Raw genomic sequence first — 25,734 nt, forward strand, 5'->3', positions numbered from 1 at the left:
GATTTCTCCCCTTTGCTCTGGCCTTCAGAAACTCAGCATGACAATGGCCATGACACAGGAACACTTGCTGATACAGACAGGAGCCCTGTAGGCTCCAAGTCAGGTCAGAATGCACGACGCACACACATTTCCAAAGTTCATCACCCCTCCTCTCTGCCTTTCCTCTTCCTTTGCCTATAAAGCGTATGTCAAATTGTGACATCGCCGCTGAATATTTGGCTCTGTATAACGTATCTGAATGTGTACATTGAGATTCAGCCCTCTGACAATACATATTGACAGAGAATGTTATGGTAATAAATATACTTTCATTAAGACATCTTCCTGGACTCCTGGCTTCAAGTTCATTTGGTTTATATTGTTATATATACATTTAGCAGATGTAGAGTGGTTAAAATTCCATTCTCTATCAACTATAGAGACAAAGTGACCGCCTACTTCCTGCTTCAGCACTGTACCAGAGATTTTCATCCACCATTTATTTTTCCATAGACATTTCGTAAAATATATATACAAAAAGTTTTACTGGTTCAAACCAAACGTTCAGCTAACGCTATAATCGGGAGAGACCATAGAACATTTCACTCAGACCAAAACAAAAAAAAACATCAAAAAAATATTTTCTTCAAACCCGCATTTTCTTTACGTTTTGGCCCAAGTGAAATGTTATGTGATCTCTCCTGTTTCTAAATCTATCTGTACTGTTTGGTTTGAACCAGTATTTTACTAAATGTCTATGGGAAGATAAACGGCGGATGGAAATCTCTGGTACAGTGCTGAAGCAGGAAGTGACGTTCCACTTTGGCTCTCTATTCTGCACATGAGACCCTAAATGACATAGCTGGCAGGTTATTGTGGATTTGTGTTTCCAGGGGCTTTAAGTCTTTGAAGGTGTCGAGGCTGTTGTGTGTTGTACTTTATTCTAATCCAGAAGCTATTTGTGTCATGAACTCCTCATCAGTGGGAGGATGAGTTAAGCAGAGAGCAGTGGGAGGATGAGTTAAGCCAGGCGGAGAGCAGTGGGTGATAAATGAACATGACTCACAGAGCCTGGGATGACTGGAGATGCCAGGCGTTTGTTGGCCTGGAAGGGACTTGGAGGAACTCCAGCTACTGTGTTCACAATCACGTTCCCGCCTACAGTGGCTGCAAAGGAACAAAAGAGAACGGAGTTGACGCCTGGGACACCAACAGAGCTGTGTAATGTGAACCGTACGGGTGCCATGCAAACATACCAGCCTGGATGGTTGTGCCCGCGGTGGCATTCTTGATGGCTCCGGCCTGAAAACACATGAGACTCACTTTGTAAGAAGAAGCTTCTCAGAGTCAAACACACACACAGCTTTGTGTTGGACGTCACTTTGTGGTGGGTGGTGATGATGTTGATGCTCACCAGTACTGCTGCGTTGGGCACGGTAGCAGCTCCGCTCACTGTAGCAGCCTGGACCCCGGCTACCGCCGCCTGGCCCGGTACCACCGCCTGGACCTGGCCCGGTACCACCGCCGCCGCGGGAGCTCCAGCCTGTTGCTGCGCTAACTGCTGAGCTCTCTGCTGCTCTGCTGCAGCCTGTAGACACACACACACACACACACACACACACACACACACACACACACACACACACACACACACACACACACACAGACACACACACACAGACACACAGACACACACACACACACACACACACACACACACACACACACACAGACAGACAGACACACACACACACACACACACAGACACACACACACACACAGAAACACACACACACACACACACACACACACACACACACACAGACACACACACACACACACACACACACAGAAACACACACACACACACACACACACAGACACACACGCACACACACACAGAAACACACAGAAACACACAGAAACACACACACACACACACACACACACACACACACACAGACACACACACACACACACACACACACACACACACACACACACACACACACACACAGACACAGACACACACAGACACAGACACACACACACACACACACACACACACAGACACACACACACGTTCCAACTTTGAGTGCGCCAGCAGGAACACTGCTACATAGCAACATGACTGCACTTGAACGTCTCAATAGCCTACCTAGCACCTAGCACAGAGGTAGGCTGAGTGTGCAGGTTTTCATTTCACTACATGAGGTGATTCCTCCAGAGAAGACCTGAATACTCTGCACTCCACATGGCTGCCTATCCCTGCCTTAGCACAGTGCTGTGCACATTAGCTAACAGACTGTTATCAACACACACACACACACACACACACCTTCTGACAGACTGTTGTCAACACATTCTACACACACACACACACACACACCTTCTGACAGACTGCTGTCAACACATTCTACACACACACCTTCTGACAGACTGCTGTCAACACATTCTACACACACACCTTCTGACAGACTGTTGTCAACACATTCTACACACACACACACACACACACACACACACACACCTTCTAACAGACTGTTGTCAACACATTCTACACACACACACACACACCTTCTGACAGACTGTTGTCAACACATTCTACACACACACACACACACACACACACACACACACACCTTCTTCTCCTTGGCGATCCTCTCAGCACGCTGAGATGCCACCTGGATGGGAGGGAGGGGCTTGTCGTAGCTGATCCCACTGGAGAAAACACACACATATTACACTTCTGTCCTTTATGTGTGTGTGTGTGTGTGTACTGGCTGCTGTGCACGTGTGTGTGTGTGTACTGGCTGCTGTGCACGTGTGTGTGTGTGTGCGTGTGTGTACTGGCTGCTGTGCACGTGTGTGTGTGTGTATGTACTGGTGTAACCGAGGTGAATCAGCGCGGATACCTCGTGAGTCCAGTGTGGTAGCGAGTGGATTGGTTAAACACACTCCCCAGTATAAAGGCATGTTAATCAGCTCCGCCAAGGGAGCTAGCTCTCTTGGTGGAGTGGTTAGTGTCTTTGACTCACAAGCCGAAGGTCAGTGGTTCGTATCCACCCTGGGCAAGCCCTTAACATGGGTTGCCGTTACGCCGTGCGTGTGTGTGTGTGCGTGTGTGTGTGTGCATGCTATGATGTGTGTGTGTGTGATGAAATAAAGACAGGTTGAATCAGCAGCACACATGTAAACATCACATGTACCTTTCTGCCAGGACTGAAGCGTGTTTGGGATTCTTCTGGAAGGGGTTCATGCCCAGCCTGTGAAGTGACAAATACAACATGAACAATAATTAAAAGGACATTTTACTACATCTACTACACAACATCTGAACTGCACTTTGTGGAAAGAATCTTCGAGAAAGAATTTTGCCAGTCTGTATTTTCCTCCCAATATTTAATTTAATTTTATTAATTTTATTTAATCTATTATTATTAAGTCATCAGAAAATGCTGTATGTATGAGTATTGTCACATCAGAATAAGGCAGTCCATGTAAATGTAGTCATTGACTCAAACATTGTTATTGGTTACAACTTATGGGATGTTTGTGCAAGACGCTACGTAAATGTATCAGCTTTGTTTCTTTGGTGGTTTCCCTTTTAATGACTGAGAACCAAGTGGAGATTTCTTATCGAGCGACTAACAGCAACACATTCATGCTTACAGTGGTTTGATGGGCGGGCTTAATGCTTACAGTGGTTTGATGGGCGGGCTTAATGCTTACAGTGGTTTGATGGGCGGGCTTAATGCTTACAGTGGTTTGATGGGCGGGCTTAATGCTTACAGTGGTTTGATGGGCGGGCTTAATGCTTACAGTGGTTTGATGGGCGGGCTTAATGCTTACAGTGGTTTGATGGGCGGGCTTAATGCTTACAGTGGTTTGATGGGCGGGCTTAATGCTTACAGTGGTTTGATGGGCGGGCTTAATGCTTACAGTGGTTTGATGGGCGGGCTTAATGCTTACAGTGGTTTGATGGGCGGGCTTAATGCTTACAGTGGTTTGATGGGCGGGCTTAATGCTTACAGTGGTTTGATGGGCGGGCTTAATGCTTACAGTGGTTTGATGGGCGGGCTTAATGCTTACAGTGGTTTGATGGGCGGGCTTCTCTTGCTGGCAATGATCTTCATGAGTTCAAAGCGACTGTTGTATAGCTGAATGTGAGTGGCGTGGTCATCCTGCGTGTAGATCTGACAGGTTCGTAGAGGACGGCTGTTCTTAGACTGTTAAGAGTGCACACACACACACACACACACACACACAAACACACAAACACGTCAGTCAAGGGATTTGACATCAACAACATATCTTATCCGATGCAAAGAACAGAATAGAGTACCTTGTAGATGCTCTTGGTTTTCTTCTTGGGGTTGGCCTCATACACCAACTGAAAGAGGGAAGTAAGATGGTTTGAGCTAACAGTGTGGTGGGCAAAAGGCTGGTTTAGCTGTGAGCGCTTCATTCAGAAGTAGACTTTGTACTCGTTACCTTGCCCTCCTCTCTTACCTTGCCCTCCTCTCTGGGAATGATGACGTTCTCGTAGCGGTTGCGACACTGTTTTGGCGAGCGGTAGATGCGGCTGCAGGAGTTGACCACGTCGCTCACCAGATCCCAGTTGGGCGTGTGGGCAGGAGACACGATGGTCAGGTTCAGAGGCAGCTCCAGAAGCTGCTTCACAGCCTGCCAGTGACACAGCGATGATATATTGGCACTCACTATACAGCACTTTACCTAGAACATATTCATATGATGAACGAACGCACCAACCACCAAAACGCACACTGCAGGTCGATGGAAATAAGTGACTGTAAACGCACCCAGAAGTCAATTTATTCCCCGGCACAATGCACCCCAAAACAGCCAAATTGGCGGAAACACCCTATCTGGCAACCCGGCCAGTACCTGAAGCAGAGCCCAGTCCTCACTGATGAGCCATTCTGGGTTGTCCTGGCCGGCCTCCATGGCCGGCTTCACCAGCGAGGGCAGAGGCTTGGCAAAGGGTGCCTGCTGCTTCAGGGAGAAGTTCTTCTTCTGGTCCTTGCCCTCGCGGCGGACCTTCAGCATGCTGGCCTTCTCAAACAGGGAGCGTGGAGGAATCACCGTCTCCCCATGGCCCTTCTTCTTCTTCCTGGCTGCTGCTAGACACAAAGACATGAGCATGAACATACCAAGCAGACCTTCACTGAACATATCAAGATAGAGCTCTTGCTACAGAGAAGATGAGTAAGGCCTTATTGACAGTTGCCTGCACACCTGAGGGGTCCATCTTGAGTCTCTTGTGCTCCTTGCGTACGTAGATAGGAGGCAGCTTGGACTCCGGCATGGGCGTGGTGTCGTACATCAGGCACATCACAGAGTCAATGTAGATGTCATTGTCGTCCTGTGGCGGCGTGGGAGGAGTCCAAAGCTGCGTTGGAAAATCACAAGTCAGAACAGAAGCCAGAAGACAAAGAGGTATTTAACCATCTATGTGCCTTGATACGATGAGACCGGGGGAAGGGGGAAAGGTATTGTGAAGATTCAAAGTTAAAGAGCATGGTGCAGGTCAAAAAAATCTGGATTTAGATTTTGGGGTCATGATTAGTACAAAAATACGCCCCCCAAAAAAACAAAAAAATTCCCGGGCCCCCAGGGTAGAAATGTGGTGGAAAAAGCGGCATTCGAAATGGCCGTGTGACATCAAAAGAGAACGTTCTGCTGGTGCTGACTGTCAGACGTCACAAGAGGGAGTTCCGTGAAACGGAACAGCGCCCCCTGCAGTTTACAAAAGAGTCAAAATGTAACTATGTGTGATTTAAAAGATACCTCACCCCCCCCCAAATCCCATTGCTATATACCCCTCCAACATATTAATGCAATGTGGTCTCCAACCTGCACCGTGCTGCTCTTTAAAGTTGACTTCCTGGTATGAATGAGTTACTGCTCAGTAAAGAGCAGACATGAGTGAGTATAAATAGTGCTCAGTCTGTGTCAGACATCAATGATCCCCCATTAGAAATGAATGAAAGTAGAAACCCCCCCAATCACATTCCTGTTACATGAGAGGTTTTGATTGTGTCTTACTGGCATGATTTCTGTATGGCCATCCGCTGCATCAAATACATACTCCTGTTGACAGGCAGAGAGAGGGGAACATGTCAGAAGACAGAGAAGAAAAACAAACAAACAGTTGAAGGCAAAATAAGGCACATGTTGATGAGCAGAGATAGAAATGGCCGCCCACCATGTTGTAGGCATCCTCTCTGGTGTAGGTGAAGATATCTTCCTCTCCCTCTGTGATCTGCCTCTCCTCTTCCTCAGTCTTCAGCTTCTGTAGCTGTTGCAGCTCCCAGCCTCTCTTGGCACACTCCAACCGCTCCTGTGACAAACACCAGTTAGATGCATCAAAAGACTAATGCTATGCTGCAATGCCAACACACACACATATATATACGGAGCCAACATTTTTAGTTAGGGCAGATTAATTATGCTAATGCAGATTGCCCTAAGGCTGAGGCTATAGACCAATTATACGCCTACGTCACAATGACAACAAACAGCGTCAGATGCGCGAGACGGAGGCAGAAAGACAGACTCCGCGCAGCCCTGTCAAGTAGTTTTCCAGTCGCCCGAAAACTATTCGAGCTAGATATGTCTTCGTGTTGTACAGTGGGATGCCAGAATCGGAAAGCTATTGTAGGAGAGTATTCGGGTCCGCCTATTCACACTTAGTTAATAAAATAATAAACGATAGAGCCAGGCTGTAACGTTATAATTCACCTAATTCTCCCCACATATCCTGTTCTACGCAACTCGAGGGAACATACACAGCCTCGCACACACGCAATAGAACACAACACAACACTGAACAGTCTGTTACACTATCTACAAAGCAAGGACTAACGTTTTACCGAATCCCGTCAACTCATACTGCTTTTAATGCTAACCAAAGTGTCTTTGGTTGCAAGCCGAAAGAGGAAATCGTTAAAAATGCCCGACTTTGCAGTGCTCGCTCATTTCATATCAGGTAAACTGTAGTAGGCTGCAGCCACATCGCTCGGTTAGTTAACAACCAAGTAACGTTAAATAATGTCATTATTGAGTTGAACTGATTGGAACGAGGACATCATTAAAAATGCCCGACTTTGTAGTGCTCTTCATAATCAGGTAAGCTGCCTGAAACTGTAGGCTGCTCAACATCGCTCGGTTAGTTAACGGACCAAGTAACGTTACATAATGTCATTATTGAGTTGTGTGCATTATCAACATAACAATATATCTTTGCAAGTTACAGAATAATTATCTACGCTATCCCCAGTTATAAAGGAATGCACGATATGTATTGCTGGCCATAGGCTTGGCCAATTGACAGCGCCAGTGCGTATGGGTGGGTCTGTAAGACATATCCCATTAAACAACGTTAATTTCGATGCATAACATTGCTTATCACTAGGCGATAAGCTGTGGTAGTAAGCCGAGAACTGCATTTTAAAACTAAAATATAACTGTGTGTTGCAGATGGGCACAGAGCAGTCCTGACAGCGGGGCTTTCACACAGTTTTCACTGTCTGTCAATGCAAAGCTGACGGCTTTCTGCCTACACGATGCGCGCGCAGCTCAATGTTGACAAGCTGTATAAGGGGTCTATAGGTCAGTTCAGTTCATCAGTGATGATGTCATCAGTGATTGAATCAGTCTGAGGCTCACGAGAGAGAGAGAGACTGGAGAGAGAGGAGAGGGAGAGAGACTGAGGGAAAGAGAGAGGGAGACGTTCCGCGCGCACCAATAGGGCGGGCAAGGCCACGCAGCAGCCGAGCTGTGGGCGAGGCCACGCAGCAGCCGAGCTGTGGGCGAGGCCACGCAGCGGCCGAGCTGCGTACTGTATTGCAGCTGCAGGGCCAGCTCGGTGAGCTGCAGGACAGGGTGAGCCCACGAGATGCCTAGTGTATAGTATATATATATGCTGCTATACAGCTGCTGCTATTTTGCATAGCGTCTTAATATTGCAATCTATACTTTTTCATACTGACATTCATACATTTCTATTGACCATGTTTTAATGTGGAATAGTCAGCTGAGCATGTTAACCCTCATTCAATTTCTCCTTTTGCTATAAGCTGCTGCAGCAACATAATGTCCACACCTATTTTACCTTTATCTTAACAACAGATATTTGGCATTAAAGTATACGTTACCTTCAGAGCGCTTTCGTCATCACTGACATGAAGGCACTCCAGGTAGTGCAGGGCATACCTCTCGATCGGTGTGAGCTGTTCAAGGGGGAAGGGAAGGCAGAGATAAAGTCAAAAACCTAATTTCACCTCTGGCATTTGTTTTGCTGGAGGAATATAAAAGTGGTTCACTGACCTGTTCCATGACTGCGTTGAGTTCCTCTATCTGAGCAGGCTCTTGGTCCTCCTCTGTCCTCTCCTCACCTTTCACCTCCTCGGTCTCCTCTGGAGAGGTGGTGTCCAGGCTGATGCTGTGGAGGGCCTGGATGTAGGGTCGAGCCACTCTGGGAGAGATGGCCTCAGAGGCTGATGGCTCCTGGTGCAGCACCACAAACTCCTCCACCTTCTCCCCAGAGCCTGCCTCCACCTCAAAGAGATCCTGGATAGTGCGCTAGAAATGCACAGTATCATGGTCATTATTACTTTTTTAGTGTCTTAGTTCCATTGGTGCAGAAACATACTGATAACTGATCAATTCACAGTATACAGTATATTGACTTGCATATAGTGTTAAGGACAACCTCACATACGGTGGAGATAGCGTAAGAAATGCTATGTAGACTATGCATAACACTCCACACACAAACTCAATTTTCATAGTGACTGAGCACGTGTACCTTTCAGTAAGTAAAGTTGAACAGATGTGAGTAGCATTTGAGCAATACAAGGACATGGCTACGGCCAGGTCACGGTACCTGTGTGAGGAAAGCCAGCGTGTAGTCAGTACCCTGGGCAGCCACCTCTCTGATCAGGTCCTTGGTGCCGTTCTTCAGCAGCTTCTCTTCAATGGAGTTCCCACTCTCCAGCCTGGGTGGGACACAGCAACCGTTAGCTCACCAAACGTAGCACGAAATTCCCTCAACAATGGGATGTTTAGCCCGGAACATAAAAATGCATAACGAGTAAAGGTGCGTTCACACCGACCTATTAAAGTTTTTCGCTGGCATACAGTTTACATACAAATTCAATGCAAACGAGCGATTGAGCGTATATTCGCCCGGGGCGAAAAATCGCTGGGCGTCCGGGCGACAGAGACAGAGCGATAGGGCGAAAAATTCGCTCGTCGCCCAAGATGAAATATCCCAACTCGAGCGAAATTTAGCTGGCATCAGTCGCTCGCTGTTCAGCGCTGATTGGCTGCCGTGTGAGAGTGAGTCAAGGATCACACTGGCTTGGAACAAACCGCTGGTTTATTGTGTGGCAACAAACCGCATGACAGCTGATTGACAGGCTGACAGCTGACATGAAGTGAAGTCTATACTACCGGTATAGAGCTCGCATTAGGAGCACGCTGATAGGCTGATAGCTTGTAAACAACTACGGTGGCTCGTAGTGGAGAAACATCATGACATTGCTTAACTTTATAGCCCCCAGATGTCCGTCAATTCGTGTGCCTGTTGACGAGCGATTTAAACAGCGACAGAGCGATTCCAAAGGGTTGAATCAAGCGACAGAGAGAAATATAAATATAAGTATATTATATCACCTGTATATGTGTATATCCTTGGAGCGTCCAATTTTGTCGCACCACTCCTGCGTCCGGGCGTCCATGCTGGGGTTGAGGTCGGTGTCGTAGAAGATGATGGTGTCAGCGTCAAAGACGGTGCCCACGGCAGCACAGCAGCGGGTGGTCAGGATGCTGCACAACACCTGCCTGTTCCTGTTAAACCTCTTCATAGTCTCCTGCAGGGACAAATGTGTAAACACACACATATGTTTGTATGCATACATGTGTGTGTGTGTGTGTGTGTGTGTGTGTGTGTGTGTGTGTGTGTGTGCATGTACTGTATATATATATATATATATATACACACACACCATATATATATATATATATGTACACCGTATATATATATGAAAATACTTTATCTTAGTGTTGTGTGTTGATCAGAGTTGTGGCTAAAGGGTTGGGTGTGCCCTGGAAGATTTTCAGTTTTCAAAGTGGGCATTCTTAAGTTTGGGAATGACTGTGGCATTCTTAAGTTTGGGAATGGCTGTGGCATTCTTAAGTTTGGGAATGGCTGTGGCATTCTTAAGTTTGGGAATGACTGTGGCATTCTTAAGTTTGGGAATGGCTGTGGCATTCTTAAGTTTGGGAATGACTGTGGCATTCTTAAGTTTGGGAATGACTGTGGCATTCTTAAGTTTGGGAATGACTGTGGCATTCTTAAGTTTGGGAATGACTGTGGCATTCCTAAGTTTGGGAATGACTGTGGCATTCTTAAGTTTGGGAATGACTGTGGCATTCTTAAGTTTGGGAATGACTGTGGCATTCTTAAGTTTGGGAATGACTGTGGCATTCTTAAGTTTGGGAATGACTGTGGCATTCTTAAGTTTGGGAATGACTGTGGCATTCTTAAGTTTGGGAATGACTGTGGCATTCTTAAGTTTGGGAATGACTGTGGCATTCTTAAGTTTGGGAATGACTGTGGCATTCCTAAGTTTGGGAATGACTGTGGCATTCTTAAGTTTGGGAATGACTGTGGCATTCTTAAGTTTGGGAATGACTGTGGCATTCTTAAGTTTGGGAATGACTGTGGCATTCTTAAGTTTGGGAATGACTGTGGCATTCTTAAGTTTGGGAATGACTGTGGCATTCCTAAGTTTGGGAATGACTGTGGCATTCTTAAGTTTGGGAATGACTGTGGCATTCTTAAGTTTGGGAATGACTGTGGCATTCCTAAGTTTGGGAATGACTGTGGCATTCTTAAGTTTGGGAATGACTGTGGCATTCTTAAGTTTGGGAATGACTGTGGCATTCTTAAGTTTGGGAATGACTGTGGCATTCTTAAGTTTGGGAATGACTGCTCTAGGCTATTGTTTATGTGACTCCTGTGACCAAGTAGTTGCTTGCATCTCCTTACAACAACCCTCACTCAACCTAGTTCACTCAGCTCACTGACCCAGACAGAAAGAGTGTGTGTGTGTGTGTGTGTGTGTGTGTGTGAGTGTGTGTGTGTGTGTGTGTGTGTGTGTGTGTGTGTGTGTGTGTGTGTGTGTGTGTGTGTGTGTGTGTGTGTGGAGATGGCATGAAGGCAAAAGGTGAGTTCAAATCAGATAGAAGCATTCATGATCCCACAGTTCAGGCAGAGAAGGAAAGTTGAGTTCAGAATAGTCCGTGTCTGCATCTCTTTGGGCCCTGGAAGGAACAGCATCCAGCAGGGAGGGAAGAGAGCAACATAGTCTGTCCCCTTGTTGAGCCAGAACTCTGCACTGACTCTGGGAGGTACTGGTGTTAGACAGGGAGGAGCAGACAGAACTCTGCACTGACTCTGGGAGGTACTGGTGTTAGACAGGGAGGAGCAGACAGAACTCTGCACTGACTCTGGGAGGTACTGGTGTTAGACAGGGAGGAGCAGACAGAACTCTGCACTGACTCTGGGAGGTACTGGTGTTAGACAGGGAGGAGCAGACAGAACTCTGCACTGACTCTGGGAGGTACTGGTGTTAGACAGGGAGGAGCAGACAGAACTCTGCACTGACTCTGGGAGGTACTGGTGTTAGACAGGGAGGAGCAGACAGAACTCTGCACTGACTCTGGGAGGTACTGGTGTTAGACAGGGAGGAGCAGACAGAACTCTGCACTGACTCTGGGAGGTACTGGTGTTAGACAGGGAGGAGCAGACAGAACTCTGCACTGACTCTGGGAGGTACTGGTGTTAGACAGGGAGGAGCAGACAGAACTCTGCACTGACTCTGGGAGGTACTGGTGTTAGACAGGGAGGAGCAGAAAGGCAAGGCTGTCTATGAGAGTCAACTACGACCGTATCATGCAGAAGACATTGATTTGAGCGACTCCTCCACTCTGGTTGAAGGTGCGAACAGTGAAATCAGCTTGCTGTAGTCAGACTCCCGTGTTAACTGTGTATCCTACATCTGGCTCTTTTGCACAGTGTGAGAGATTCTGTTGTGTTTGTATCTTTGCGTGTGAATATGTAATGTGGAACGCTAAGCTCTTCATATCTGTCAGCTACAGCGTCACGTACATTTATTGTACTTTCTGATTCAGGTGATTCTGATTAAACTGGAGTGAATTTGACTTCTTACCAAGTATGGCTGGTTCTTATGGCTGGTTCTTATGGCTGGTTCTTATGGCTGGTTCTTATGGCTGGTTCCAGCCAATTCAAAAATGTTGTAAACATTACCTGTCGTTCCTCAAGCGTGAAGCTTTCATCCATCCGCACATACGTGAGCTGCCTGTGGTCAAGGAAGGCCTCCAGGATGTCCAGCATCTTCACCATCTGGGTGAAGATGAGGACACGGCGCCTCTCTGACCTCAGCTTCTGGAGCAGAATGGCCAGGGCCTCCAATTTACCTTTGGAAAAGAAAAATATATCAAATAAATCAACTTACAGCCCCAACTTATATAGACCTATCCATGCTTTTATCTGGTCTCGTTTGAGGTACTGCAACTTCCTCTATTCAGGGTCACAAGTCCTTCTCACGTCAGGTGTCCTGGTAGCTCAGTGGCCTAAAGCACCTACCATGCAAAAGGATTTGAACCTGGCCTTGGATCTTTGTCACATGTCACCCCCCACTCTCTCTCCCAGTCTTTCCTGTCTCTGTCCACTTGCAACTATCCAATAAAGGTTTACCTTTCAATCACATCTAGCCTGAGATCAAGCACTTTAAAGGCATTAGCCTTTAAAGTGCCTTTAGCTGCAGGTCAGGAGAGTGCTGTGCTAACCTGAGTTCATCTGCATTAGCTGCAGGTCAGGAGAGTGCTGTGCTAACCTGATTTCATCTGCATTAGCTGCAGGTCAGGAGAGTGCTGTGCTAACCTGAGTCCATCTGCATTAGCTGCAGGTCAGGAGAGTGCTGTGCTAACCTGAGTCCATCTGCATTAGCTGCAGGTCAGGAGAGTGCTGTGCTAACCTGAGTCCATCTGCATTAGCTGCAGGTCAGGAGAGTGCTGTGCTAACCTGAGTCCACCTGCATTAGCTGCAGGTCAGGAGAGTGCTGTGCTAACCTGAGTCCACCTGCATTAGCTGCAGGTCAGGAGAGTGCTGTGCTAACCTGAGTCCATCTGCATTAGCTGCAGGTCAGGAGAGTGCTGTGCTAACCTGAGTCCACCTGCATTAGCTGCAGGTCAGGAGAGTGCTGTGCTAACCTGAGTCCATCTGCATTAGCTGCAGGTCAGGAGAGTGCTGTGCTAACCTGAGTCCACCTGCATTAGCTGCAGGTCAGGAGAGTGCTGTGCTAACCTGAGTTCATCTGCATTAGCTGCAGGTCAGGAGAGTGCTGTGCTAACCTGAGTCCACCTGCATTAGCTGCAGGTCAGGAGAGTGCTGTGCTAACCTGAGTTCATCTGCATTAGCTGCAGGTCAGGAGAGTGCTGTGCTAACCTGAGTCCACCTGCATTAGCTGCAGGTCAGGAGAGTGCTGTGCTAACCTGAGTCCACCTGCATTAGCTGCAGGTCAGGAGAGTGCTGTGCTAACCTGAGTTCATCTGCATTAGCTGCAGGTCAGGAGAGTGCTGTGCTAACCTGAGTCCACCTGCATTAGCTGCAGGTCAGGAGAGTGCTGTGCTAACCTGAGTCCACCTGCATTAGCTGCAGGTCAGGAGAGTGCTGTGCTAACCTGAGTCCACCTGCATTAGCTGCAGGTCAGGAGAGTGCTGTGCTAACCTGAGTCCACCTGCATTAGCTGCAGGTCAGGAGAGTGCTGTGCTAACCTGAGTCCACCTGCATTAGCTGCAGGTCAGGAGAGTGCTGTGCTAACCTGAGTCCATCTGCATTAGCTGCAGGTCAGGAGAGTGCTGTGCTAACCTGAGTCCACCTGCATTAGCTGCAGGTCAGGAGAGTGCTGTGCTAACCTGAGTTCATCTGCATTAGCTGCAGGTCAGGAGAGTGCTGTGCTAACCTGAGTCCACCTGCATTAGCTGCAGGTCAGGAGAGTGCTGTGCTAACCTGAGTTCATCTGCATTAGCTGCAGGTCAGGAGAGTGCTGTGCTAACCTGAGTCCACCTGCATTAGCTGCAGGTCAGGAGAGTGCTGTGCTAACCTGAGTCCACCTGCATTAGCTGCAGGTCAGGAGAGTGCTGTGCTAACCTGAGTTCATCTGCATTAGCTGCAGGTCAGGAGAGTGCTGTGCTAACCTGAGTCCACCTGCATTAGCTGCAGGTCAGGAGAGTGCTGTGCTAACCTGAGTCCACCTGCATTAGCTGCAGGTCAGGAGAGTGCTGTGCTAACCTGAGTCCACCTGCATTAGCTGCAGGTCAGGAGAGTGCTGTGCTAACCTGAGTCCACCTGCATTAGCTGCAGGTCAGGAGAGTGCTGTGCTAACCTGAGTCCACCTGCATTAGCTGCAGGTCAGGAGAGTGCTGTGCTAACCTGAGTCCACCTGCATTAGCTGCAGGTCAGGAGAGTGGAAAAGGCGTCTGGATGCCAGGCAGTGGATGTCAGTGCTGTGGGGGGCGGCGGCCTCCTGGAGCCTACGACCAAAGGATTTCCTCTCAAGGCTGTAGGGAACCGGGGGATTGGCTGCATACAGGTGAGGAGGCGGGGCTACAGCTGAAGGCACCACACATGACAGCCTGGGTGATGGACAGAGAAGGGCAGATTCTCAATCATTAGGACAGTTTCATGCGTAACAGGTAAAGACATAAACAGTCCCTCCAAGAAATTGCAATTTTGCCATCGTAATAATTAATGCAAATTCAACCAATCCAACCAATATTTGCAATTTTTCAATATTCCCGTGATTTCTCTGCAAGAACTTTGAGCAATTTTACAGAAAAAAAAAATCTTGAAATGAATGAAACTTAAAAAATTACATTGCAAGTTTTGGGAATAGTTGCCATTAGGTAGTGGTTAGAAAAAAAGGTTTCCTCAATTTGCAATTTTTGTTAGTTCCCACAATTTTACAGCAAAATAATCACCTGAAACTTCGCAAATTACATTGCAATTTTCGAGAAAAGCTGCTGCAAAATCAAGCATTTTGATGGCAACAATTACAAAAAAACCGGAGGGACTTGTAAACATACACATTTCAATGAACTGAACCAATCAGTGCTTTAGACCAGCAGTTCCCAACCTTTTCCGACTCATGGCCGACTTCAAAATCTCAAAAATGTTCGTGGCCCACATCTGACCGTAAACAGTAAGGAGGCTAAACAATGTGTTCTCAGACAGAGTATGTTTTATTTTAATGATAAAAGGAGCTGTTCATCAGCATCACACGTAGATTTTTCATACATTTTCATTAACACGTTCACGTATTAATACGTCAAAAAAAATTGATTTTTTTTTTTGACGGTGGGATGTGCATCTAACCCTTTTACATCTCTTATATAAGTATTGGACGTGTACAACGTGTACAACCCATTCCACCGACCCACTAAGTGGCGACAAGGAAGGAGGAAGGCAAGCAAAAAGCAGTGTGACGAAGCCATTCTCATGAAAATGGATTGGCGAAAACGCTTTCGTTTTCGCGCTGATTGCTGGCAGTGCGGGATTGCAAATTTGCATAATAGATCACGGATGGAACACACTTTGAAACACGCAGCATAAATATGACCAGAATCGCAAAAGCTTGATCAAAGCTCTCAACCAAAACTCCAAGAAGCGAGCGAGTCCAACCAGACTTCCTCAAAGAGCGGCCGCTCAGACAGGCACAGCCGCACAGCAGCTGCAAAGCAGTGAGACTGGTGACAAGCTTGTGACACGGCCGCTGGCTGCAGCCAAGAGGAACGCCCACGGAGGGAGGAGTTGGAAGCAGAGGGGAGTTTCCTGCTGTTATGGAGGAAATTACTGTTCAAAACTATTGTTTAGGTCTTACTGATGCCAAAAATGAATGGTTAAAGTGACTGTTCTATCGAATTTCACAAAAAAACGTTTATCTCTGAATAATTTTTCTCACGCTGAAACCATGCTGTATTCAACTGCTAATGCTTACATAACTACTAACTCTACAAACTAACTATTTTAGACAGAGAAAGCACACATTCTATTAGTTGTTTTGAGATATTGTGTGTTCACAAAATCTTAGCAGAAAAGAATCCTCGGCTCTTGTAAAATGAGCCAGAATCCTCAAAAAAAAACCTGGCAGAACCTACCTACAGCATTGAAAAAAGGGCTGGCAGTCAATGTGTTAAGATCTTAATAGTTTGCAAATGATTTGGCAGCCCACTTGCAATACCTTCGTGGCCCACAGGTTGGGAATGGTTGCTTTTAGACCAATTGGAAGGATTGAACAATGAGCTGAGGTACCTCTTGATGAGGCTGTTGGCGGCGTGCAGGCGCTCCTGGACAGAGAGCAGGCTGGACTGTAGGGTGGAGGTAGTGGCGACGCAAGTCCTCTGGGCCCTGAGGCAGCTCTCCCTGCCCACCCACCTCCAGCCTCCAGCGCTCAGAGCTGAGTGGGCAGGCTCGCAGCTCACAGCGCACGCCTGCAGCAGCTCCAGGCCGTACAGCACCCGGCGGCCACAGCGCCGCTCGTTGGCTGCAAACAGACGGCTCAGACGTTCCTTCACCTGCTGGCTCTTCTCTTCTGAAGACTGCTGGACATAACGGTGGAGAGAGAGAGACAACACACATGCATGAGGATTCATCAGTCAAAGAGACGTGCTAACATACTTGGATCACATCCTTAGAAAGTGAAATAGGCCGATATAAACACCTGAGGAGCAACGTGAGCCGACTTGGAGGCAGCTGCTGTGGCATTTGTGTTCACTCCCAAGGCTTTAAAAGAGAAACATAGGAAATAAAAATCAGTTGGATGATAATCACATGGAAAACATGAAGTCAATTAACAATAATAAAAATCAGTTGGATGATAATCACATGGAAAACATGAAGTCAATTAACAATAACTACAATGTTTAGGTGTATCATGCCAGTGTTCGGCTTGGATAACTTTTTAGCAGAGCAACAGTTGTGGTTATAGGGATGGTCTGATCCCTATATCTGTCTGCCGAATGGAACAGCCAGATATTTTCTCTAAACCTGAGACACTTTCAAGATACACTGTGTGTCAATAAATCAGTGCTGGCTGATGTTAGTTAAACAAATGACTGAGTGGTAGTTGCTCAAAGATCTAAATTGCTATGTGATGCGTGTGGATGAATGACCTTGTTGGGCTGCAGAGGTGGCAGGTTGAGGTGTGCCAGGTGTCGTGGAGTTGGAGACAGGAACAGCTTGTGGCAGCGTCTGCATGACCATGGAGCCCTGCGGCCTGAGGATCTGCTGGCCTGGAGCCGACACGATCTGCAGGATGTTACCTAAAGAAACACACCACACAGCAGAGGGCCGTCACACAGCTGTTTGTGTTGATCAGTAAACAGGATATTACCTAAAGAAACACAGCACACAGCAGACGATCGTCACACAGCTGTTTGTGTTGATCAGTAAACAGGATGTCTCTCAAGTCTTAGCAAGTTCAATTCAAGACTTCTTAAAAGCTTTTAATGCCGGCTCGAATGAAAACAGAAAGTGTAATTTAGGATTGTGGGACTGTGCTGATATCTCAATGGATAACAAGTAAAGTAAAGTCCCAATGATTGTCACACAATGTGTGAAATTTGTTCTCCGCATTTGACCCATCCCCTGGAGGAGCGGTGAGCGGCAGCAGCGCCGCGCTCGGGAATCACATGGTGATCTAACCCCCCAATTCCAACCCTTTGATGCTGAGTGCCAAGCAGGGAGGCAAATGGGTCCCATTTTTATAGTCTTTGGTATGACTCGGCCGGGGATCGAACTCACAACCTCCCAGTCTCAGGGCAGACACTCAGACCACAAGGCCATGCAGTACGGGCACACATCTGCCTGCAAGGCACTAACATGAAACGTTAAGTTTACAGGCAGCTTGGACACTGCATGCAAGACCACACTACTCCCTAACAACACAGGGAGGAAATCGCAACATTATGACAACTACTCAAACCAAATTTAAGACAGAGAATGCTTTATTTAACTTTATACCATGGTCTGGGTGAATATTCGTTTCCGATTGGCTGGCAGGTGTGCATTAAAACCATATAACGCACACGTAATCCGGCGGAGTCGTGCATTAAAATCGTATAACGCACATCTAGTCGTCGATTATCCCTTAGGTATTCAAGGCCATTTAAAGCCTTGACTCAAGGCTTGAGTTGAGATGAAACCATTTAGCTTCAGATATTTTAAGCCTTTTTTTCAGGACTGACAGTAAGTGTCTGTAATCTGATATAAACGGACGATTCCTGCATTGGAATGAGGACGATAAAAATGTCAGGAGACTTAAATTACGTCAAAAACGTCAAAAGGAAACGTGGCCCGAAAACGTTGGAGAAAGGAAGGGAGAGAATTGGATGAGAGTAAAGAATGACTAGGGGGTGTACATTACCGAGTGTACCTTGGAGCTGCAGGGGCTGCCCGGTGGTGAGCTGGCGCAGCTGGCTGGGCGACAGCGTGAACTTGTTGCCCTGGAACTGCAGCGTGACAGGAGTCTCCGGCTGGGAGATACGATTCTGACCGCCTGCTATGTTGGCCAGCTGGGCAATCTTCACCACATCTCCACCTTCAGCAGGATGGAAGAACACACACACACAAACAAACACACACACACCTCATCAAATACAGCATTCAGTCAGTCAAGACCTCTGGCGTACCAATAGTAGAGAAGAAGCTACTATGCATCAGTTAGTTCCAGGGTGAAAAGAGAGCAGACATGCAGAACCAGGGTGGGTTAAAAGGTGGAGGGAGCAGAGCTGCCCTCCACAACAGAACCAGAGCCGCTCAGATACTTTACAAAAGGCCTACAGGGACAGTCAGTCCTCAGGTGGGACAGTCAGTCCTCAGGTGGGACCTACAGGGACAGTCAGTCCTCAGGTGGGACCGAGAGCCTGAAACAAACACATTCATTTGAAAGCAGTGGACTCTGCACTTGACTGCCCTTTCAAAGGCAACACACCCGTCATGAGGACATATAGTTATGATTAGGGATGGGGTTAAAAAAAGAAAAGATTTTGAGGTGTTGAGGTCAATTTGAAGGTAACAAAAAGTACCCAATGGCGTTCTAAAGATCAAAATGTATTCTTTGAATCTACATTTCACATTTTATTGAAATTAGTGTGCAGAAAAACCTTAACGTATGTTAAAAAAATATTGCCATTATCTAACATAATTAGATGTGCTTGCATTTTTAAATAAAGGTGATTTCAAAAAGTATCTTATTAGAACTGTATTGAGTTTCAAGTATCAGTATCAATTATTAGTATCAATTAGTATCAATATTTTTTTTTTCAATACAATGACCATGGCTGTTGTATATTATTGTCCTTTTTCTTTTCTCACATAAAAAATACATAAAATATTGTAAGTATGTTACGTAGAAGTATAAACAGGTAATGTAAATCTATGTAAAAAACAAACTGAAATCTTGCAATAAAGTATAAAAAAAAAAAAAAAAAAAAGTATCAGTATCAAGACATTTCAACAACCCCAAGTCCAAGTTACAATGTTGGAAATTTGGAGGGGTAATAAAACGGTTTGTCCCTTTGATTTGTTGGCGCGTGTGTGTTGTCAGTGAAAAGGTTCCTCTGTTGAAATGTGAGGCAGGGGGCGGGGTCTCAAAGCTGGCAGCACATGGGATCATTCTACATGCTTGACAGCGGTGCTCACCATCAGAGTGAAACCATAACGTCCGCAAACTCAACTCAACAAACAAACATATAAAACAACCAAAGCTTTGGGTTGACTTCCTGCAGCTGGGCTGATGCAAGAGACAAAAGAACATTAGTAAACTGGGAGAAAAAAGAAAATAGAATCATGTTTAAAGAAGGAGGGAAGGACATATAATTAGATTAAAATAGTAGTGTTGTGTATAGTGTATAGTGTTGTGTGGAGTAAAACATGCAGGTTTCAAGAAGGAAACTGGGGAATACTGAGGCTGTGGAGATGCTGCTGATATGGCTACAGTGGTGATATGGCAAAACTTATAGATTGTGACAGCTGAAATATAAATGGGCCAAATCAACGTTTGACAAATATTCCTAAATGAACATGACTGATGTGTCTGTCTAAGTATCTATTCATCCAGATGGATTCCACTTTATAGAGAATGTACAAAGCCACTAGTTGGGTTTCCATCCAAATCTATCAAATTTCCAGAAAATCAGCAAAAGAAAATGCGAGATTATGCGCGTTTCCATCCACTAGTATTATGCAAACGTTAGTGCCTTGCAGGCAGATGTGTGCCCGTTGTCTTGCATGCAGCGTCCGAGCTGCAGGCAGATGTGTGCCCGTTGTCTTGCATGCAGTGTCCGAGCTGCAGGCAGATGTGTGCCTGTTGTCTTGCATGCAGTGTCCGAGCTGCAGGCAGATGTGTGCCTGTTGTCTTGCATGCAGTGTCCGAGCTGCAGGCAGATGTGTGCCTGTTGTCTTGCATGCAGTGTCCGAGCTGCAGGCAGATGTGTGCCCGTTGTCTTGCATGCAGTGTCCGAGCTGCAGGCAGATGTGTGCCCGTTGTCTTGCATGCAGCGTCCGAGCTGCAGGCAGATGTGTGCCCGTTGTCTTGCATGCAGCGTCCGAGCTGCAGGCAGATGTGTGCCCATTGTCTTGCATGCAGTGTCCGAACTGCAGGCAGATGTGTGCCCATTGTCTTGCATGCAGCGTCTGAGCTGCAGGCAGATGTGTGCCCATTGTCTTGCATGCAGTGTCCGAACTGCAGGCAGATGTGTGCCCATTGTCTTGCATGCAGTGTCCGAACTGCAGGCAGATGTGTGCCCATTGTCTTGCATGCAGTGTCCGAACTGCAGGCAGATGTGTGCCCATTGTCTTGCATGCAGCGTCTGAGCTGCAGGCAGATGTGTGCCCATTGTCTTGCATGCAGTGTCCGAACTGCAGGCAGATGTGTGCCCATTGTCTTGCATGCAGCGTCTGAGCTGCAGGCAGATGTGTGCCCATTGTCTTGCATGCAGTGTCCGAACTGCAGGCAGATGTGTGCCCGTTGTCTTGTTTTCTTGATTATCCACAAAGCTACACGATGAAATTGATTACCAGGCGCCACTCTTCAAGTCGGCATACATACAATCCAGCGAGCATTTATTCTAAGTGAAGAAAATGTCAATTCTAGAAGTGAGTCGCCTGTTAATCCCACAGTCTTCAGTTAAAACACAGTGTGACAGGCGGAAACCTGAATTCAAATTGTGCCCATTACGTGCTGCTTATTGACCTTACTAATGTATTTGGTGTATGCAGACATGTATCGTGCATCATCCCAGTACTGATTCATCCCAGTACTGATTCATCCCAGTACTGATTCGTAACAAGCTTTCGTCAAGTTTTATGGTTTGGCAACAGTTTGGTTTGGTTACCTGAGAGATTGTTAACCAGACAGCGGAAGATTCGCTTAATCCGTTTCCACTGCACTAAATCGCCTTTACATTTGATCGACACAGCAACTTTTCCACCTCCCCTAAGCGTAAAAACGTGTTTGCCATATTTTGAGTTTTTTTCCCCCTCTGAATTCTGCAATGTTTCCAACTCAGGTTTTTAATGCACAAATCGAAAATGCTCATAAAAACAGGTGGATGGAAAGCCCACCTACTGTCTATTTGTTTAGTAAAGTCCTGAGACTGAACACACACATCAGCAGTGCCCCAGGAGAAGGACTCATCTCAGATCAGCCCATTCTGTTGTGCCAGAAAAATTGGAAATGTGGAGAGGGAGGGAGGGAGGGGAGGGGAGGCCACTTACTAGGCAACCGTGCCTGGGCCTGAGATGTAAGAACCAGCCTCTGGGACAGCAGGCTGGGCTGGACAGCATGGCTGGGGGCCAGAGCCGGCCTGGGGACCTGTGCTATGCCAGGCTGGCTGATGGGAGCGGTCTGGCCGGCCCCCAACACATGCTGCCCCAGGCCGCTGCCCCCAGAGGAGGCGGCAGTGTTGCTGCTGCTGCTGACAGAGGAGGTAGTCTGGCCTCTCAGAGTAGCTGTTCCAAACGCTGTGAAGGACAAGGGGGATTGGGCACGGGGCTATGTGTTAGGGGGGAGGAGCCAATAGTCAAATCATCAGTACGATGTCAGGTGGTGACAAACAACAAAAACACAACATCATCTTAGTCTAACTTCCACAGAAAACACACAAATGAGTATGGGTCCGATATAGACATAATTAGTGCTTTTAGTATGATTACGCTTAATGCAGTCACTGCTGAGGCAAAAAGGCTTGTAGAGGAAAACACTGTGGCCAGCCAACCACTATTGCACAATAAGTATAAATGTAAAACACATGAAACCATAAGTACACTGGTGGGCTAACTGGCCAAGCAAAGCATGTCTGCTGTTATAAGATGTGACCAGTGAAAAGGCAACCGGGTCAGCGGAGTAGTAAAAAAAAATCGTATCTGCAGAACTGAGGTTTGGTTTGTAGTGTTGTCCAATATGTCTATAGAAGTTTTAAAAATAATTTATTTTTAAAAACACTGGACTAAAGAACGGTAGAATAAAGACATTTCGGTGTTCATCCAAACACCATCATCATCAGATGTAAATGCAGCAGGAAGTGTTGTACATACTTTGATGACATGCTACAAACACTCGTGTTAAAAATGACAGTGGACACAGAGCGAATTAATTATTCAAGCAAGGCGGGGGAAATCATGTGCATTAAAAGCCACTCAAAATAGAATGACACTCACGCAGCACAACATTTTACACTGCAAACATTCCAAATGTAAAACCAGGATAAACACGATAAGAAATTACCATAAATAATATATTCATAACTAAATCTTGAGCAGTGGTTGGGAAGCTCAAGCTGAGCTGTTTGGACCTGAGCCAGAGGGGCTCAGGTCCAAACAGCGATTTAAACGATTAATCAGAGTTCTTTAGTATACTTTCATATTGCCGACACTTTGTGTCCTGACTGAGTACAGCACTTGCTCATAAAACTGTGCATCTTCGTTTGTTGCTGGTGCAATATAGGGAGTTCAGGTGGGAAGTTGTGGTCTCATCTGGTTGTAGTAGTGGTAGTGGTGAGGGGGGGACTTAAGGTCTTTGCACACACAGTCCGATTGTTTTCGTATGCGTGTTTTTTAATCCGTCATCTGAAAACACAGACGGGTCCCAGCTCGCAAAAATCTATTGACTGATGCGAAAAACGCAGAAAATCGAACCTCGTCCGAAATTGTAATTGTCGTAATTGTCGGACTCGGTGTGTCAATGACGATTGACACAAATGAGGTTGTATTCTTTTTTCTTTCGTGCGTCAATTTCGGACGAAAATACAGACTTGGTGTGCAAAAGCTCTTACCCTGAGAAGTGGTTGTAGTAGTGGTAGTGGTGAGGGGGGACTTACCCTGAGAAGTGGTTGTAGTAGTGGTAGTGATGACAGGGGACTTGCCCCTCGTCTGGGCTGGCTGGCTGGCGGTGGTAGTGGTGGAGGTCGTGGTTGGAGGACGCTGGCCTGCAGCACTGCTGATAGCAACCAGGCGACCTTCTGGCTTTGTCCCATACTGCACTGGCTGGAACAACCTAACCAACCAAATAGGAGAAACAAGGAAAACAAGTTGTCTCAAAGCCACAACATCCATGTCACAAATAACAACCTTCCATTTTAAGGCAATCACAAAATAGTCCAAGGAGTCCAAAGCAAACGATATCCTAATGTAGATTTATAAAAGGCAAAGAGAACAGCGCTGACCTCATGGGTTTGATCTTGCATGGCCGGGGCCGAGGCGGTGGATCCGGAGCAGTGTAGATCTCTTCTATGAGTTGCTTTGTAATCTTGAGCTTGGGAACTGCCTCGTTAGTCTGATACCTCGTCAGTCTGTTCTCGTTGCTGATCAGGTCAAATATCGACAGATCCGCCATCTGGGAGGAAAAGACCAAAGACAGCGGCAGACATATACGTGATCAAAAATATCATTTACAATGACTTCCTGACAGGAGCTAAAAAGACTGGCAGGGGCTCAAAATAAACAAAGGAAAAAAATATAATAGAATTAAAGTTCAAGTTCAAGTTCAAGTTCAAGTTTATTCATATGTCCCAGAAGGGCACTTTGGGTTGCAGCAGAGCAAAAAACAAAACAGTCATAAAATCACACAAGACTCGAAATAAAAACATGAAAACAAAGTGCAGACACAAATAGACCATAAAACTATAAAAACCATAAAAGACCATAAAACCATAAAAACAAAATGGAGACACAATAGACCACGACCTAGTGCAAAGTAAGTTCAGTTCAAAAGTGCCAGTGTAGTTTAAAGTGCATTAGAGACCGATAAGTGCAAAATGCAAGGCAGTCTAAGGACCCCCCCCCCCTAAAGGAGGGGGGGGTCACAAGATATAGGCAGGATGATAGCATATTCAGGGTTTCTACGGGTTTCTGTGGGTCTACCATATGACCTCAGAGCGTACTTGTACCTGGGATGAATCTTTGTGCAGCACTCCCAGCACCAGTGACGGGGTGTTGTACTGCAGAGAGGAGCAGGAGAAGGAGCTGCTGGTGTGTCTGGGAGCCACCAGCTCAGGGTGGTTGCACACCCGCTGCAGCTGCATCAGGACCTGAAGCACGCTGACAAAATGACCCGTCTTCAGCGCCTCCTGGGCTCTGGAGGTGGACACAGAAAAGACAATAGCCCTGCACCATACTGTATGAAGCAAATCTCCCATGTGCCATAATAACATTGTTCAATATTGCGATGATGATGATATGACTTGCAATGAAGAAATATTGAAGTATGCATATTAGCTATACAGTTGCGATGTCTTTCTACTGTTAACATAGACCAGAGTCCTGCACCGGGTCGGGGTTCCGCGGGGCCCCACCGGGTACCCGCAAAAAAACGCGGGGGGCGGGTAAAAAATACACTTCTGTAAATTGGTGGGTCGGGCGGCGGGTAAAAATTAACTAAATGCGGACGGGGGGCGGGTGGAACAACGACAACGTATGAGCCATGTATGTTTTTCTGTTGCACTCAGATGGAGGCAGGGGGTGTGTCTGGCAGGGGGGGGTGTGTCTGGCAGGGGGTGTGTCTGGCAACTGGTCTGACTCGAAGAGGAGAAAAGTTTCTGACGCACGTTTTTCGCTTTGTTTACATAACCGGCATCGTTTCAAGTACCGTAAATTCCGGACTATAAGCCGCGGCTTTTTTCCCGTTTTTTGGCCTTTTTTGCCCCCTGCGGCTTATATAACGGTGCGTCTTATCTATGGATTTTTTCCAAAAAAAAAAAAAAAACTCTCTTTTTTAGCACTCTTTCTAACTATAAATCCACTTCTGTTTTAATTTCCTCTCTTGCCCTCTTTTAACAACATAACATAACATAACATAACACAACACAGGTAAGCAGAAAGAAAAAGACGAAGCAATCACGCCATGAATGAGGAAATGACTCACCTGCTGGAGGCTGGAGATACACCGCTTGGGCTAAACTTTTACTCCGTGAAACACTATCGATTAAGTCCGACATCGCTCAGAGGTTTTGAGCAGCTTGAAAACAAGTTTGAAAACGTGCAGAAGTCCATCCACTCACTCACTAAAGAAAATAATGCAACCGTGAAGAGTTTCACTCGTGTCCAGCCATCTGGCCGAGTTAGAGCCGAAGTCCCGAACACAG

At 46.5% G+C, this 25,734-nt stretch overlaps 1 protein-coding gene across 8 annotated transcripts in view; it reads right to left on the reverse strand.

Annotated features, from left to right (window-relative positions):
* ep400 (E1A binding protein p400) overlaps nucleotides 1-25,734 on the reverse strand; it is a gene marked incomplete at its 5' end in the record, with an annotated part of 50,015 nt that overhangs the window by 7,618 nt on the left and 16,663 nt on the right. For 2 of the 8 annotated variants that reach the window (XM_083645005.1, XM_083645002.1), the window contains 26 exons: nucleotides 1,046-1,146; nucleotides 1,236-1,281; nucleotides 1,394-1,567; nucleotides 2,622-2,700; nucleotides 3,189-3,245; nucleotides 4,072-4,208; nucleotides 4,325-4,372; nucleotides 4,492-4,665; nucleotides 4,888-5,123; nucleotides 5,239-5,392; nucleotides 6,049-6,093; nucleotides 6,209-6,343; nucleotides 8,160-8,234; nucleotides 8,332-8,586; nucleotides 8,891-9,002; nucleotides 9,682-9,878; nucleotides 12,341-12,510; nucleotides 14,528-14,730; nucleotides 16,406-16,692; nucleotides 16,815-16,876; nucleotides 17,266-17,415; nucleotides 18,528-18,692; nucleotides 21,872-22,117; nucleotides 23,473-23,648; nucleotides 23,818-23,987; nucleotides 24,541-24,727. In XM_083645005.1, coding sequence (XP_083501131.1) covers nucleotides 1,046-1,146; nucleotides 1,236-1,281; nucleotides 1,394-1,567; nucleotides 2,622-2,700; nucleotides 3,189-3,245; nucleotides 4,072-4,208; nucleotides 4,325-4,372; nucleotides 4,492-4,665; nucleotides 4,888-5,123; nucleotides 5,239-5,392; nucleotides 6,049-6,093; nucleotides 6,209-6,343; nucleotides 8,160-8,234; nucleotides 8,332-8,586; nucleotides 8,891-9,002; nucleotides 9,682-9,878; nucleotides 12,341-12,510; nucleotides 14,528-14,730; nucleotides 16,406-16,692; nucleotides 16,815-16,876; nucleotides 17,266-17,415; nucleotides 18,528-18,692; nucleotides 21,872-22,117; nucleotides 23,473-23,648; nucleotides 23,818-23,987; nucleotides 24,541-24,727 — 3,841 coding nt within the window. Of the gene's footprint in view, nucleotides 1-1,045; nucleotides 1,147-1,235; nucleotides 1,282-1,393; nucleotides 1,568-2,621; nucleotides 2,701-3,188; nucleotides 3,246-4,071; nucleotides 4,209-4,324; nucleotides 4,373-4,491; nucleotides 4,666-4,887; nucleotides 5,124-5,238; nucleotides 5,393-6,048; nucleotides 6,094-6,208; nucleotides 6,344-8,159; nucleotides 8,235-8,331; nucleotides 8,587-8,890; nucleotides 9,003-9,681; nucleotides 9,879-12,340; nucleotides 12,511-14,527; nucleotides 14,731-16,405; nucleotides 16,693-16,814; nucleotides 16,877-17,265; nucleotides 17,416-18,518; nucleotides 18,693-21,871; nucleotides 22,118-23,472; nucleotides 23,649-23,817; nucleotides 23,988-24,540; nucleotides 24,728-25,734 lie in introns of all 8 variants that reach the window. The other 6 variants (XM_083645001.1, XM_083644999.1, XM_083645006.1 and 3 more) reach the window with 5 other exon arrangements.

This window comes from Poromitra crassiceps (assembly GCF_964638095.1).
Source record: "Poromitra crassiceps genome assembly, chromosome: 10".
Lineage (NCBI taxonomy): Eukaryota > Metazoa > Chordata > Actinopteri > Beryciformes > Melamphaidae > Poromitra > Poromitra crassiceps.